The 16,000-nt window shown below is 34.9% G+C and overlaps 1 protein-coding gene across 1 annotated transcript in view; it reads right to left on the bottom strand.

Annotated features, from left to right (window-relative positions):
• Nucleotides 1–5,029: 5,029 nt before the first annotated feature.
• Nucleotides 5,030–16,000, bottom strand: part of GPC5 (glypican 5) — a 693,474-nt gene continuing 682,503 nt past the window's right edge. The window contains exons 6-7 of the mRNA XM_043993388.1: nt 5,216–5,336; nt 5,030–5,104 (exon numbers count right to left, since the gene is read on the bottom strand). Coding sequence (XP_043849323.1) covers nt 5,030–5,104; nt 5,216–5,336 — 196 coding nt within the window. The remainder of the gene's footprint in view (nt 5,105–5,215; nt 5,337–16,000) is intronic.

The raw sequence follows: 16,000 nt of genomic DNA, 5'->3' as shown, positions 1-16,000 counted from the left end.
ATTTGAGAGTATTGTCCTCATCTAAGTTTGTGTTTGCCTCTTCCCTGTTGACACAGAATCTCTTGATGGTAAGAGATCTTTTTTGTTTCTTACTCATATTGCAGCTTATTTTATTTTTTTAAATTTGAGGTCTGCTCTGGGGGCACCAGGGTCCCTGTTTTAAGATTCTTTTGCTGGGGTATAGGGGCTGTGTCACTGGCTTTCTACACTGAGGCCTCTATGGCTTCTGAATTTTTCACCACCCTGGGCTTGCTCCTTGTGCTTGCTCCCAGCTTGCTGGGATAGCCAGGCCTGGTCACACTTATCTTTTGAGTGGCCCTCTAGCTGGCAGCCTGCCCTCTCAGCTGGTGCTTGTGGGTCGCACTATTGGCTGCTGTGCCACCAGGTTGTTAATTCAGCATCCGCGGGCCTCAGTTGCTCAGCTGTGGCCTAAAGCTTTCTGCTGACTTACCCCAACCCCCTTCATGCTGCCCTGTTCTGCAGTGCACTGTGCGTCCCTTTTGCCTGAGTGAGATTGAACTTTCCTGAAGCCTTCTAAATTAACCCAGGTTGGAAGACTTTGTCTCTCTGTCTCTTTGCAGGTTATGTAGTTTCAGAATCCATCCAGAGGCTTGATTTAATGTTCTTTTTAAGGGAACCAAAGGAGAGCTTAGGCAACTCCCTGGCTTCTCTCTGCCATCTTGGCTTTGCCCCCTCCCCCCCCCCCATATTACTTTGTATTTACTTTGGATATATTTTAAATTTACTTACTTGTGTAAATGTAGTCCCCTTGTTTCAAAAAAAACAAAACAGCAAAGCAGGTTTCTTCAGTACAGATAGTATTTGTTTTTTTCCTTAGTAATCCTAGAATTTAGCCATATCATAATGTACATAGTCAACCCTTTATAAAACCTGGCCAAATTAATAAATATATGAATTTTCCAATAGTTGCTAATAATATTACCATTCTCCCAGCCACATGAGCTAGAAATATCAGTCATGTTAACTCTTCCCTCTCTTTTACTCTTCATATCTAATCATTTTCCAAGTTATATCGATTCAATTTTTCTAATATCTCCTCAACTGTCACCACCCTAATTCATATTTTTGTTACCTCACTCCCAAATTGCTATGATAATCTCTTAACTAGCTTCCTTGCCTACATTCTCTCCTCTCTGTTATCCATCTGATACAACAATGACAGAGTAATCTTCCTAATGCATGGTTTTGCATCATTATTTTCCTCAAAATCTTTCAATGCCACCCCACTGCCTACCAAATCCTTGGCCTGTGATTTAAGACCACCTACACTCTGGCTCCTACCAAGCTTTCAATTCTTATCTAACATTACTGAATGCTCAACTGGACTACAAAATATTTCCTGAACTTTCTTGCATCCTTATGTGTTTATGTACTCTATTTGTTTACCCTATTTCCCCTTAAGTCTCTGGTGAAATCCCTGATATGTTTCAAGACCCAGCTCAGATTTTATCTTCCTCATAAATGTTTCTCTTATCCCAACAGGTATAGTTAATCTCCTTGTGATTTCTGGTGTTTTTCCAAGGCACTCATGTTCTCATTTATTTTAGTTATTTCTGTGTGTATTTCCCCCCATTAAAGTTCTGTTTTAGCACTTCATTATGGCATGGAGAATTGGAGCTCTCAAAAACTATATCAGAAGAGTAGAAGTTCTAGGAGCCTTTATCAAGTTGGAAAAGCATCAAGCAGGAGGGTAATGATAGACCTTGGCCATAGTCTAAGTACTGTCTTTGTTAAGCTCAGAGAGCTTTATTATCAAGTGATCACAAAGTGATTAAATTTTAACAGTCCCATGGACTGTCAAGATCAATTTACTAAATTAGAGAGATTGCTATTTGTAAGGATAGAGGAAATAGAATCAGGGAGAGAAAACAGAATCAGGATTCAACTTATAATATGGTATATGGAACTCCTGGATGAGGAAACTCCCTCTATCAGTGCAGGTTGGCACCTTCTCTGAAATGTATAGTCCTAGAGAGTTGCCTAGGGCACAGGGAAGTTAAATGAATTGCCCAAGGTCACACAGTCACTATGAATCTTCCTGGTTTTGAGGTTAGCTCTCTACGTACAGTCTACACAGCTAGAAAGTTGGGATTTTATGGCATTACCTTGAAGAACGGGGCAGCTAGGTGGTAGAGTGGATAGAGCACCAGCCCTGGAGTCAGGAGGATCTGAGTTCAAATCCTGGCCTCAGACATTTAACACTTACTAGTTGTGACCCTAGGCAAGTCACTTAACCCCAATTGCCTCACCAAAAAAACCCAAACAAACCCCAAACCAAAAAACAAACCTAAACAACATTACCTTGAAGAACAGTAATTTTGGATTGTTCATGAACCATCCTTCATACTAGACTATAAGTTCCTTGAGGGCAGAGACTTGTATTTATCTTTTGTATATCCAACACTTTACATACAGTAGAGAATTAACAAATACTTTTGAATTTGTCAAAGAGAGTTTAGAGTGTTCTTCATTTACAAGCATGGAATGTCAGTATTCCATGACACTCCTGGAAGAAATGAGTCCAGTACCACTTACAAATTAAAGGAAGTGGTATAATGTTAACATTTGTAAGTGATTACATAGGTTTAACATCAAAGTGCGACTAACATCAAAATGACCTGTAGTTTATATTCGGATACATGCCCTTGCTGCCCCTTCTTCCCTGAACCCTACTCTTGCAAACATATAACATAGCCTTACTGATGGAAAGAGCATTTTGTGAACCTTTTGAACATTATCACTATGGAGGGTCCTTTTAACTGCACTTTGATGCAGAGAAATACAATAGTCACCAGCTCTAAGGCTTGGAACACATTTTGTCAGCAGTGAGAGCCCCTTTACAACCACAAATTCCAATTGATCCTGAGCAGAGCTGCCAGAGGGCACCAAAGGGACGTGTGTTTTAGCAATACCTCCCTAGGAAGAGATGGGTTTCTGCTAACCTCTAAAATGAATATATTTCTAATTTAATCATGCTAGTAGAAATTAAAAGAGAAAGTCCTCCAGGAAAACATTTTATGTTAAACCACAGAGAAGTCCTACACTATGCACAGTTTATGTATCTAGAAAGACATAATCAGACCCAGTTCTCTGAACCACAAACTAGACATGCACACCCACATTTATACTGCAAACTCATTCAGAGAGAAAAATAAAACCTGACTGTTCTTCATGCAAGGGGAACAAATGTAGATTGTGTGTAAGTGTATGTGTGCATTATGTATGTTTCTCTCTCTGATACTTTGAGGGGTTTATGTTTTGAACCCTGTATAGACAGAAGCGAAGGTGGGCCAAATTGCCATCAACTTATTGTCTTTCTTGTCCCTAAGGGTGAAGGTGACCTAGTCTACCCTGTTTCTATTTCTTCAGTTTGGTATGGGTCCATCCCACTCAAAATGCACTTTGGTAGCTCTATATGGTTCCTCTCCACCCTTTTTAGGAAGTCCACCTGAATCATGTATATCATTTGTTAGCCATGAATTAAGGGGAAGATTTTCTAGAGGACTAACTGAGTCCTGATGCTAATGGTGATTGGCATCATTAGCTGACAAGCCTCCTTGAGCAGTTGCAAAATTGCAGGGCCCCTCATTCAACATCTTCCTCAGGGGAGCTCAAGGTGAAAGGAAACTAAAAACAGATTTGGTTTAGAGAATCCTTCGCAGTTATAAAGCATTGTGCTTCAGGATTACCAGGGATTATGAAATATACTTAGGAAACTAGTCTAAGTAATGACTTTTTTCTAGTGGAAAATAAAAAAATTATGCTAAAGATAGCATGTATTTCTCACAGGAACACGGGTTTATTACCAAAAGGGAATGTACAGGTCTTTTAACCCAGGCCTCTCATTTTAGAGAAGATAAAGCTGACTCTTAGAAAAGTGAAGATAATTGCCCAAGGTCACCCAGTAATTAAATGGCAGAATCTGGATTCCCATCTAGGTCCTCTACCTCCATAGACACCTCTCTATCCAATCCATCACAATGCTTCCATTTTGCTCTAAACCAAAACCAAAGCAAATGCAACTCCCTTCAGAGTCAGAGGTCCAGGGTTCGAACTACCGATATCACTTTATGATTTTGGGCCTATCACTTAATTTTCTTAGATCTTAGCTTTCTCATCTATAAAATGGGGGTATCATATCCTAGTTAGCCTTTGAGGTCACTTCCAGTTATAAATCTATGATATTTTGATACAAAAACAAACCAAGAGCAAGTTTTACCTTACAAAAGGGAAAGGGATAAACATTCACAAACTGAAGAACCAATTAGAAAATCCATCTTACTCAGGTCTCCTGAGTAAGTATTCTTCAGTATTAGGGACTTTCACTAAAATGAAGACCAACATTTGATTTTAGCTAATAGAATTTACTAAGGTAGAAAAGCTAGCATCCACATCATTGATATCATTCAAATACTAAAGAAACATATGGATAACTTACAGCTTTCTTTCATAACAATGTAAGCCAAAAGCAAGCATGACATAAAATGAACACTTGACATTTCTTAGCATAATGCAAAATTATTCCTAAATAATCACCATTACTCTAAAATTTGTTTCAGAGAAATGTTATATGCATACATGTATGTACATAGTGATACCTATTCCTATGTACATATATGCACAAAGCCACACACATATATATGTGTGTGTATACACACACGTAGACAGTACAGGAAATAAATGCCACAAAATTCTACCTATTTCTAACTTTTTGAACTTGCTTTAAAAACAATAATTGCAGCTGCAAACTTCACAGAAGTGCTCAGGGTGTTAGGAAGAGGATGACTTGGGCAGCTTCCCTTTTTCAGATACGTATTACACTTTTTTGTTAACAAAAATAATCACAGGACTTCACATATCTAAAGCTCATTGGTGGAGGATTAAGGTTCATCTTGGGATTCTTATCATTGATTATAATGCTGAAGAGCTGTCTTGAAACTCACAGGTACAGATGGTCGTGGCATTAGGCTAACTTTTCACTTTCATTCTCCATATGCAAAGCACTGAACTAAATAATTAGTAATGATTTAGGCATACTTATTTCATTCAGTTTCTTAATTTCAAGAGGGAGTAACACATCAAACTATAGCATTAATTAAAAGAATTAAGGCCAATTTATCTACTGTCTTTATTGATAATTTAAATACAAGGGCATTAACAGGTTCTGGTTACCTCCAAAGGAAAGTGTACTTACCTGAATGACATGCTTCAGTTTATCAATAATTTGGTTTATGACAGGATCAGTCCCTTTAACTTTCACTTCTGGATTTCCAGATTGGGCTTTTATTCCATTTCCAACCACACGATGGGTATAGCTAATGAAATGAAAGAAATATGTCATTTAAAATAATGATCACAAGAATGATTTTTTGTGACTGCTATTTAACACATACACACACACACACACACATACTATGGTATTTCACTGTCATTTCAATGAAAGGCAACTGAATATATATTTTATGTAAAGTGATAGTTTTATTTTGAAAAATAGATTTCAGATAACAATTTTCAAATTCTCTTCTTTTTTCTTTTGAGTCATAATTTCTAAAACTGCCAGATTGACTGCTTTAAAAGATTCTAAAATTACTTCTGAAATTGGAATATTTTCGGTTAAAAAAGAAGATCGGTTTTTATTAATGCAGCATGACTTTAGAAATAAATGATTTGAGGTAACTTTTTCATTAAGATATAAAAAGCTTATAAAATTTTCTCTATTTGAATTTCAAATAATAGAATTACAAAGTTTTCATAATGCTTGTGTTATAAGAAATAATATGAGTTTAAGGATGAAACATAATTTGTAACTTAAATTCCAGAACCTTGGTTATAGAATCAACTCTGTTATTCATTTGTTATGCAACCCTAGAAAAGATATTTTTGTTCTTTGGGCCTTAGTTTTTTTGTTTATTTGTTTTATTTGTAAGTTCATGGTATTAGAACTAACTATATTTAAAGTCCCAAGCTCCAAGCATCTAAGATTCTAAGTCTATAATTATATTTGTTTTCTACAAGTTGTATTTGATATTAAAGGTCCTGATGGAAAGGAATAATTGTTACTACAATAATAATTCCCAATACACTAGAAAATATTGAGATAATATAAGAAATTCATTAAATTTTCGCTAGGCCTGTCCAGTTGGGCACATATTTTTAATCTATACTGTCCATTTAATAATAGAAATTTTTAAAAAATTGTCTCAAATAATGTCAATTACTTGATGAAGCTAAATAATTTAAAATGTGCATGTATAAAATAATTCACAAAAGTAATATAACTACATAAAGCAAATTCATACACATTAAAAATAGCTGACTAGACCATCTCCAAAAGTATAATCTATCAGCATTAATAACTGGCTGAAAAAGCAAAAGTTTTATATGCACAGGAAACTTTTTCTCATCAATCTTGGCCTTGAACAATTTTGGGAACTTGCTTTAAAAATTAAGGAATTTGGGGCAGCTAGATAGTGCAGTGGAGAGAGCACTGGCCTTGGAGTCAGGAGTACCTGAGTTCAAATCCGGCCTCAGACACTTAACACTTACTAGCTGTGTGACCCTGGGCAAGTCACTTAACCCCAACTGCCTCACTAAAAAAATAAATTTAAAAAAATTTTTAAAAATTAAGGCATTTATATAAAGTTGTTCAAAAATATTTTAAGTAGGCCCCACCCTGATCAAAGACACAATTTCTGAATTTATAAATGTATGTATACATATATACTTATAAATACACACACACACACACACACTCACATATATGAGTACGAGTTTATGGAGAGATGGGGGAATGGTACAGAAGTCTATACTAAATGCCAAATCAAACTTGTAAACCAGTGTTTCCAAATTCTAATCTATTGCCAAATATCCAAATTTGCTACAAGTGAACGTCTACAACCAAAAGCTAAAAATGAAGGCTGCAACATTATAACAATCAAGCCTGGTTCAAAAAGAAGGAAGGATATGTTATGAAATGAAGGCAGGAGAAAACCAAAATCTATCTTCTTTTTTTTCCCCATATCTTCTTTTTAATAAGAAAATAAGCCTAAACATAGATACTGTCACCTTTTTTGTAACATGGAAATGACTGTCTCTATGCTGTAGGTAAATTCCATTTGACAGTGGTGGGAAGCACTATTCTGAAGTACTAGAGACCACCTATTAATTTTGATGAACATTGTATTAATTCCGTGTCTAAGATATAATTGTTTTAAGACCTGCATGAGATCTTTTAAAATCTCTAGCCTGTATAATGTTTCTTTCTTTGTTCTTTTCCTTTTTTGGCGAGGCTTGCCTAGGGTCACACAGCTAGTAAGTTGGCAAGTGTCTGAGGTTGGATTTGAACTCACATCCTCTTGACTCCAGGGCTGATGCTCCATCCACTGTGCCACCTAGCTGCCCCTCTAGGCTATATTAATCGGCATAAATGGGTACATTTTTATTGGAGTATCCAAGTAGAATTTTGTCTCTTGCTTGTATCCCCAATTCTATCCCTACAGGTCACTTTAATCTATGCAGTTAATTTCTTGACTTCAGTTTCCTCACCTGTAAACCTGAAGCAACTGGAAGCTACCACCTCCATCTTATATTCAATAATTCTGAATTACTATAATTAATGAGACAAATGAAGTAATGTTGTTTATCAAACAAATCATTGTGCTCAATGATTCTACTTCAGAATAATCAATTATTTAAAATTTCATAGTCATATTTACATGAGGAGCTCATAATTAATATTATAAAACCATAGCCTCTTAACAACCTTACTCATTTTCATTTTTTAATGAAACAAAAAGGAAACAGACTTAATTAGGCCACCTATAGAATAGCTTTCCACATTCCATGTAATGTAATAACTATTGCTACACACCTATATTCTGACCCAAGCTAACATTAGTTACCAGGCATAAGACAAAGACCATTATCAAAAAAGAAAATCTTCCCCTTTCTAATAAAGCAGAATACAAAACATGAAAAAAAGCTCTAAATGAAATATCACACTTTAAAGAAAACATCAATTTTTTATATTTTCATTTTTTAAAATATTTCTTAACTTCCTTTTTTGTATATTCAAATATTCAACAACTGAATCATTAAAAAACGTCTATGCACAGACACATTGGTATTTTTAACATGGGCTAAATGATTCTGTCAGTACTAAATGAGAAAATTGGAATCTTAGCATGATACAAAAACTCTTTCCCAACAGACTTTAATTTACATGCAAAATATGTATCTCAAATGGAAAGAAAAAAATGAAGCAGACACTCACTTTGAGAGTTCTCTCATTACAAAGTTTTAATAAGTCATTAATCACTTTGGGGTTTTTTCCCCCTACTAATGTAGAAGTAATGGATAAAACACAGTAAGGATCCCCACAGAGGTTACATGACTTGAGAAAATGCTATTCAGATTTCAATGAGAGGGAGAAAAAAATGAGAGAGAAAGACAAATTTCTTGTTAGAGAAGTAATAGACCCACCATCTGTGCTCATTTCTTCTATGTAGGTCTGGTAATGTATCACATCAGTTTAATAGGCATACTTGGTCCCAAAGTACTATTCATTTTCATCAACACAGAAAAATGTACACACAGATATATTTGTATTCTATGAAAATGTTTTAAAATGATGATTAACAATATTTCAGTTCATTCTGTGTTCAATATATGAATATTCATATGATGCACTAATAAATCTGTAGCTAGGAACATTGGTAGGAAGTAGTTACTCTTGACTCCATTGAAATTTCCTGTTTAAAAATGAGGCCATGTCCCATGAACTGACATTGATTTCACTTCACTTTGAACATAATAGGATTTAGCTTTGAATTTATCCTAAGAGTGGGCTATTTTGAAGAGCACCTCTACAATTTCAGCAAAATCCATCTGGACTTTGACACTGCAACTGGAATTCGTTAAGAATAGGCTAAACAGTACCTGCCTCAGATGATTTAGGTAAGCCTTTGCAAAATTCACTCTGGGATAGTATGTGAGTGGCTCACAATTAATGCCAGATGAGTCCCCCCCCCCCCCCACCAAAAAAGGGATGGTCTTTCTCTTTCATGTTCATTAAGCTACTCTTTCAATATTTCTTGGAGGGTGAAGTTTTAGAGTGAGTATTACTTTTTTATAGTTAAGTTTTGGTAATTTGAGGTTGCTTTTTTATATCATTAGCCTAGGTGGATGACAGACAGAAGGCTAAATGCCATAAATACTCTTGAGATATTTGGCGATTCCAACATTCTATACGTATGGCTACAAGAAACTTCCTAAAATGTGTTTGCCTAAGTAAGCACATGGCTCTCATGGATGCTAGGTATATTCAGGGGTAGGGTGTCACAGCATGCACATATCATTAAAATACTTATATAAGAGAACAATTCATTCAAACTATGCCAATGGCTTTTGGGTTGTGGGTTATGAAAAAATTAACAAAAATAGAGATTGAAAAAATGTTTCCTCAAACAATTTAGCACCTTCGGAATATTCTGTGTACATACAGCCTCTGAACAGTTTTCCCCCACTACATTTAAGGCTCTAATCTTGGAATTTTCAGAATAGAAAGAAGCCTATATGATTGATTTTATGTGCTAGATTTTATGGGGATAACATTTTATGATAGGTAGGAGGTTTACAGGGGATTTAGAAAATGGAAATATCTGTAGAATCAATTCAAAATGGCTAAACCTTTTGAGATTCAACTATCACAGTTCATCTGTATAGTAACAAAACCATCCTTTTAAATTAATTTCTCCTTCATATGTTCTCATGCCGGATAGTAGATAATTTATGTCAAAAGCATAGCATTATGTATCTTGACTTAAAATATTGAAATCCTAATGACAAAAATGAGTGAAGAAATTATTTTTTTTAACTGTCAGTGGCCTAAATCTTATTAAATTCATGCTGGGGAAACATTTGCCATAGATGATGATAAACATCAGGCCATTTTCATCCACATGGTGATATGGTAATATAATAATTCGTGTATTGACAAACTGGAATGTTGAGCAAATGATGGCAACTTTCCCTGCCAGACCAAACGAAGAAAGTAATTACATCCAGAGTTAGGATGGACAAATTCATTAAGTGACAGATTTTTAATAAGTCTTCAACCCCAGCCACTCATCTGGCAGGGCAGAGTTTTATGCCTGCCAATTTAGCCAGGTGATCACAAGTCTGCAGCTCTGTGACAGTTTCTAAAATGACCAGCTGTATGCTCTCACAGTAAGATATTTCCACATGTGCACTAAATCATGAGTCTACATTGAAGGCTTCCCTTCTTCATTAACAGTAATGACTGGAACATAAACCCACCTTCTTGAAAAACAAAATCCTGTTTCCTTAAGAGTAAACATTCTCCATACCATTCTACAGATCAAATGCTACTCCCCACCCCACCCCTACATCCCAGCTTCCCAACTATCCTGCTTGATTGTATTGGTATCTCCAGCACTTATCACAGGGTACGGCATACACATTTTATTAGAATGTACTTAATAAATCCTTTAGCTATCTACCTATTGTTGTTTATGCTGTGAGGAAAATCATAGTGTTTTACTCTTTAACCTTGGGCTACTTGATAGTTTCCAAGTTCATTAATAGAAAAAAAAAGTGTTAGAACAGACATACTTACAGATTATTGGTTCATTACACAGAGAAATCCTAAAATCTAAGGGTCTGCATCATTTAAGCTAATAGTTTTAAACTTTAAACAGCAACCTGCATTTGCATTGTGGAATATAACCCCAAAGTGTTATGTCAGTTCCATTTTATCCATTCTGTCATTTTATTTCAAACATTGAGGCCCATTAAATAAGTCCTAAACTTGGCTTATTTGCTTTTATGATAGTGGATAATAGTAACTTTGCACCTGTAATTTCTTGCCTTACTTCACTATTGGATACTGACATATAACAGGTAACTGCTAATTAACAGATTAACTGTTACCTGAATACTAATAAAAAGAAAATAAACAAAAAGTGAATAAGCCAACTAATAATGCAATTTTTAATGAGCAAACCTGAATGAATTTTAGCAGGGATCCAAGCCACATAAAGTACTAAAGGTTTCAGCACTTTAAAAAAAAGGATAAACTTCCTAAAGAAAGGTATATTGATGTAAATTAATCTTCAGAAAACAAAACCATCTGCTACATCAGAAATATTACAAGTCAGTTATTAAATATAGTGATTCCATTACTTCCAGCACAGAATTCCAATTAAACAACCCAAGGACATCCTACCAATACAATGCATAATAAAAACAAATACACACACAGTGGGAGAACTTTTAAATTACAGAGTATTTTGAAGCCCATCATGTGGCAGATGCTTGAGTTAAAATAATTGTTTCCACACACACTTAGTAAACTAATGAGCAGATTTTTGCATACCATCTCTTTCTATTGAAGAAATTACCTCATTTGTTACCACCAATGAAAGGGAATTTAGCACAGATAATCTTTACATTTCACAAATGTCTCACTTAAAAAAAGAAAAAGAAAAAACAACTCCCAAATGTTTCAGTCTATGTTTCCAGTTAGAGTTGGCCTCGGGAAAAGTATTTTTTATCAACCTTGGCTATTTACACTGCATAGTATCCATCATCTCCTCTGTTTCTAGGGGAGTTTGCTCCCTGAACAAAAAATGAATGATACTATTAAAATGCCTCTAAATTCATACAGATAAACAATGAAAAATAATTCATAAAAGTTGATGTACCCTCATCTGAAAGAGAGGCCCTTGCATGCATCTAATCAGAACTGAAAAGTTTACTTCTCTCCCAGAATCATTAGAGAGAAAGCTCATTACAAAGGTGTTGATGTCTTGTACTATGGGGACTGTGCAGGCACACTGAATGAATTTTAATCACACTTAATGCTAATTTGGTGGTGTGGTTGTGACAATCTTCAAATATGACTAATTTGATTGGGTCTGCTGTACTTACTCCAGTTTGCCTAGTTTTAGACCAAGAAGACGGTAAAAAAAAAAAAAAATAACCCTCAGAGGTAATGGTAGAATTTGTATCTCTCTTCTCCTCTCTCCTCTTGAATGATTCTTGAGAATGGAAAGGTATTTGAACTTGGGAGTTTTTGCAATAATTTCTAGAAAAATATCATAACCAGAGGAAGACCCAATGAGAAGTGATTGAATCCATTCCTCTGCCTTCAGGAAGAACTGCAACTATATCAGTCACAACACCTGGAATTGATTTGTTGGTCCAGGGCCTAATACGGTTTTTTTTCCCATTGGAGAAAAATGGAAATCTGCTCATGTGCTTAATGAAATCAGCATCCAGGAGTTTTGGAGTTGAGAAAGACCTTAGAGATCTAAGAGTATTCCAGGCCTTAGAGCATTCAACCCCTTCATTTTATAGATGAAGAAACTAAGGACAAGTGTGGTTAAGTTGTTTATCAAAAGTTCAATAAGAGGCAGCAGTGTGATATAGCTTCTAAAATCTCTACTGGAACTTAAGCAACATTAACAGGAACACGTTGTTCAAGAATGAGTACTGATATTTTCACTACATGATGTCAATTTCAGCTCCTTTCAAAAATATTGCATTTAATTCTGGGTTTTAATAACTTTGAGCATATCCAGTGAAATGTTACTGTTATGATTAGGAGACTAAAACCCATGTCATACAGTTGAAGAAACTTGGACTAATTCAGTTTAAAGAAGAGGTTTTGTAGAAAATAGAATAATTGTCTTCAATTAATTATGGGGTTGTGTGGAAGAGAGATTCAATTTATTTTTCTTGACCCCATAATGAAAAAAAGAGAACAGAACATATTTCAATGTTTAATACATCAATGAGAGGTAGGCAAAATTGACTTGCCTGCTTTAAAAAGTAATATGCCCTTCATTTCTGGAGACAATTAACCAGCAATTAGATAGTCACATTTTGGGAAGCTGTAAAGGAGATTCAGGATAAAGGTAAAGTTTGGATTCTAAGAATGGCAGCTAGGTGCCACAATGGATAGATCAATAGGCTTGAAGTCAGGAAAACTCATCTTCATGATTTCAAATCCAATCTCAGACACTTACCATCTATGTGATCTGGGGCAAGTCATTTGCCTCAGTTCCTTATCTGAAAAATGAGCTGAAGAATAAAATGGACAACCACTCCAATACGTTTGTCAGGAAAACCCCAAAAAGGGGGTCACAGAGAAGTGGACAACAACTGACTTTAAGATGTTATTGTAGTAAAAGGTTTATAATCAGCAATCCTAGGATGTGTTCTCCATTTGATTCTATTCAAGATTTTTTTAATCAGTGGCTTGGATTCAAAGTATAGATAAAATGCTTGTGAAATTTATAGGCAAGCAATTTCTTATGTCTTCAGATTTGAGGAGACAGGAAAATCCTTTGAGAATATATAATCCCTACCAGTTTATAAGTGATGACTGAAATTCTACAAATAGAAATTTAGCTATCTGGGTTGTGAAGGAAATGTTCTCTTTTGAAATATAAATGTCCCATAAAGAGATAAGAACGGATGCTTATTATATATTAACACCTTTGCATGAATACATTGATCAGATTTTTTGAAACTAATATTTAGGACAGAGCAGAATAAGATGCATGAGATAAAATCTGATGTGAATGAGAAGAAGGAAAGATTCCAAACTGGGACCCTAAAACAACCAGTAAAACCAATTAGGTATTACTAGGCAGATACCAAGTAGTAAAACCATAAAATGAGTGTAGGTAGTAAATAACAGGAAGGGTAGGAGAGGATCAACAGCAAGAAGGGTCCCTTAAGAAATATGTGAAATCAATTGGCTAAAGTCTGCATGAAACAAGGGTAAGAAAAGAGTCCTAGAAACCTAACAAGTGGTCAAATTTTAAGAGTGTAATGGTTGTGTCAATTAGCTCTGCCTCTTGCAATATTCCTTGTCACATCACAAGTATGAAGATCCAAGTCATGAGGATCTACATATAACACAAAGAAAGAAAGGAAAAGAAATCTTAATTTTTACAAATATTTTCTGTAGACCTAAGAATTTTGCTAACAGTAACAAAGTAGATTACACAATAAACAAAAACACTAGTTTTTTAAAAAATAACAGTGACTAGTTGTTATCTATATCCACCTGGTTTCTAATTTCTCAATTCATATATCTTTTTATTGTGTAGTCTGTTTAATAGCCTCATCTGCATACCTCTTTGGATTCTGGAAGAAGAATATTCTAGGAAAGGCAAAAGAAATTATGCAAGATACTTTGGAGAAGCAAATCTCTTCTATTGATAGCAAATTCTCCTGCACTAAAATGTAAGAAACTGAGCTCAGAGGGAAATAATTCATTTAAACTAGGTGCCTCAACTGAACCATGCACTTATGATAGAGAAAATAAATTCTTATTATATCAGAAATAAGTAAACACCAGGCAGTTATAAGTGCACTAAATCTGAATAACTGGATGAACCAACATCACATTTTTCCTGCAATCTTATTGAAATTTTTTAGAAACATAATCACTTTCCCATACCTGTATTTAATGGTGCAATAAACTATTAAGTATTAATTACACTAAACAAGTGCAGAAATATGTACTGGGGGTATCCAAAACAAAGGCAATTATCTTGGGAAAACAATGCAAACAACTCGAAGGTATGAAACTGTCAGGCCTAATTAGCAACAAACAAGAAAGTCTGGTTTCCAAACAGGGACAGATGAGTTTTGTTTTAAACAGACAATGGGGCAAAGGGGGGAAAATAGCCATCACATTATTTAAGACAGTTTGTCAGTCAACAAACAGTTATTAGGATAACAAAATTCAGAGACACAAATCTAATATTTTATATATCTTCCAAAGAAACACTTCCAGTTTCTGGGAAACTTGGGAGGTATACCATAGAGATTTGAGATTGTCTGACAATTTCAAGAACAGTGTGTGACACAATACTGACATATTGAATATTCGCCCTAGTCACATACCTCTACAAATCACCAAACCAAAGGGACACTCTCACTATTCACTTCTAGTTATTGAGTGGTTTGGTATTTTTTGCTAAGTAATTTATGGAAAATTAGCACAAAATGACAGCTATGCTATTGGATAGGAATACTAAGCAGGTGATAAATTTGAATAACATTACCAACACAAGATAAGAAGGACATGGAAGAAATAAAGGTCATGGGTGAGGGAGGGGGGAAGGCTATGTCTCTGTCTCAAGGCAACTTTGAAGTACAATTCCAATGATTCACTGACAAGAAGGAATTCGGTAGACTTTTCTTCCCTGATCTAAACACTGAAATTCTCCCAAGAAGAAAATACAGATACTCTGATGGCCTTTTCTAGTGTCAGATAAACTATGAAAGAGCAAAAGTATGTTGGGTTAATAAGTTATGTTCAATTGTTTGTCTTACTTGCTTTAAGAATCCTGCTGCCTCTTCTAACTTTATGAATGAAATTACCATGTGCCTTGCCTTTTTGGTTTTTGTATAAACTCCAGCAGATTGCCATATGTTTTGAAGTAGAAATGTCATCTCTGCTTTCTTGCATAAAACAACCAAAGAGTTTACTTTCATATGATTTCTTGTCATATTTCTGCTCTGATAGCCTTTTCTTTAACAGAATTAAAATGCCTTCCAAATACTATTTTTTCTTTTATTAAGAATTCATAGGATTTATTTGTTTTTTCCATTTATGGGAAAGATATGCTAAATTCCTCTTTTCATTTTTCCTAATTTGATGACAGATCACATCTATTTGGATAATAAAACAGCATTTTCAGTACTCAGTGTTATGTGAGAAAAGTAAAAGGTGACATATACTTATTTTTTTTCCTTGTCAATAGTAAAACTCCCTCTAAATCTCTTGGCACCTAATACGATTCTTACAAAAGTAAAAAAAAATGCCCAAACCTTCTTCTTTCAAAGAATATTAATCAATTTCCCATTCTTTACTATTACTATTGATTGGTACTACCCTTAATGGTACACTAGCCAGTATTTACCTTTCCTTCAATCA

Source organism: Dromiciops gliroides, chromosome 3, assembly GCF_019393635.1.
Source record: "Dromiciops gliroides isolate mDroGli1 chromosome 3, mDroGli1.pri, whole genome shotgun sequence".
NCBI classification, from domain to species: domain Eukaryota; kingdom Metazoa; phylum Chordata; class Mammalia; order Microbiotheria; family Microbiotheriidae; genus Dromiciops; species Dromiciops gliroides.
This window is presented reverse-complemented; position numbering and strand designations above follow the sequence as displayed.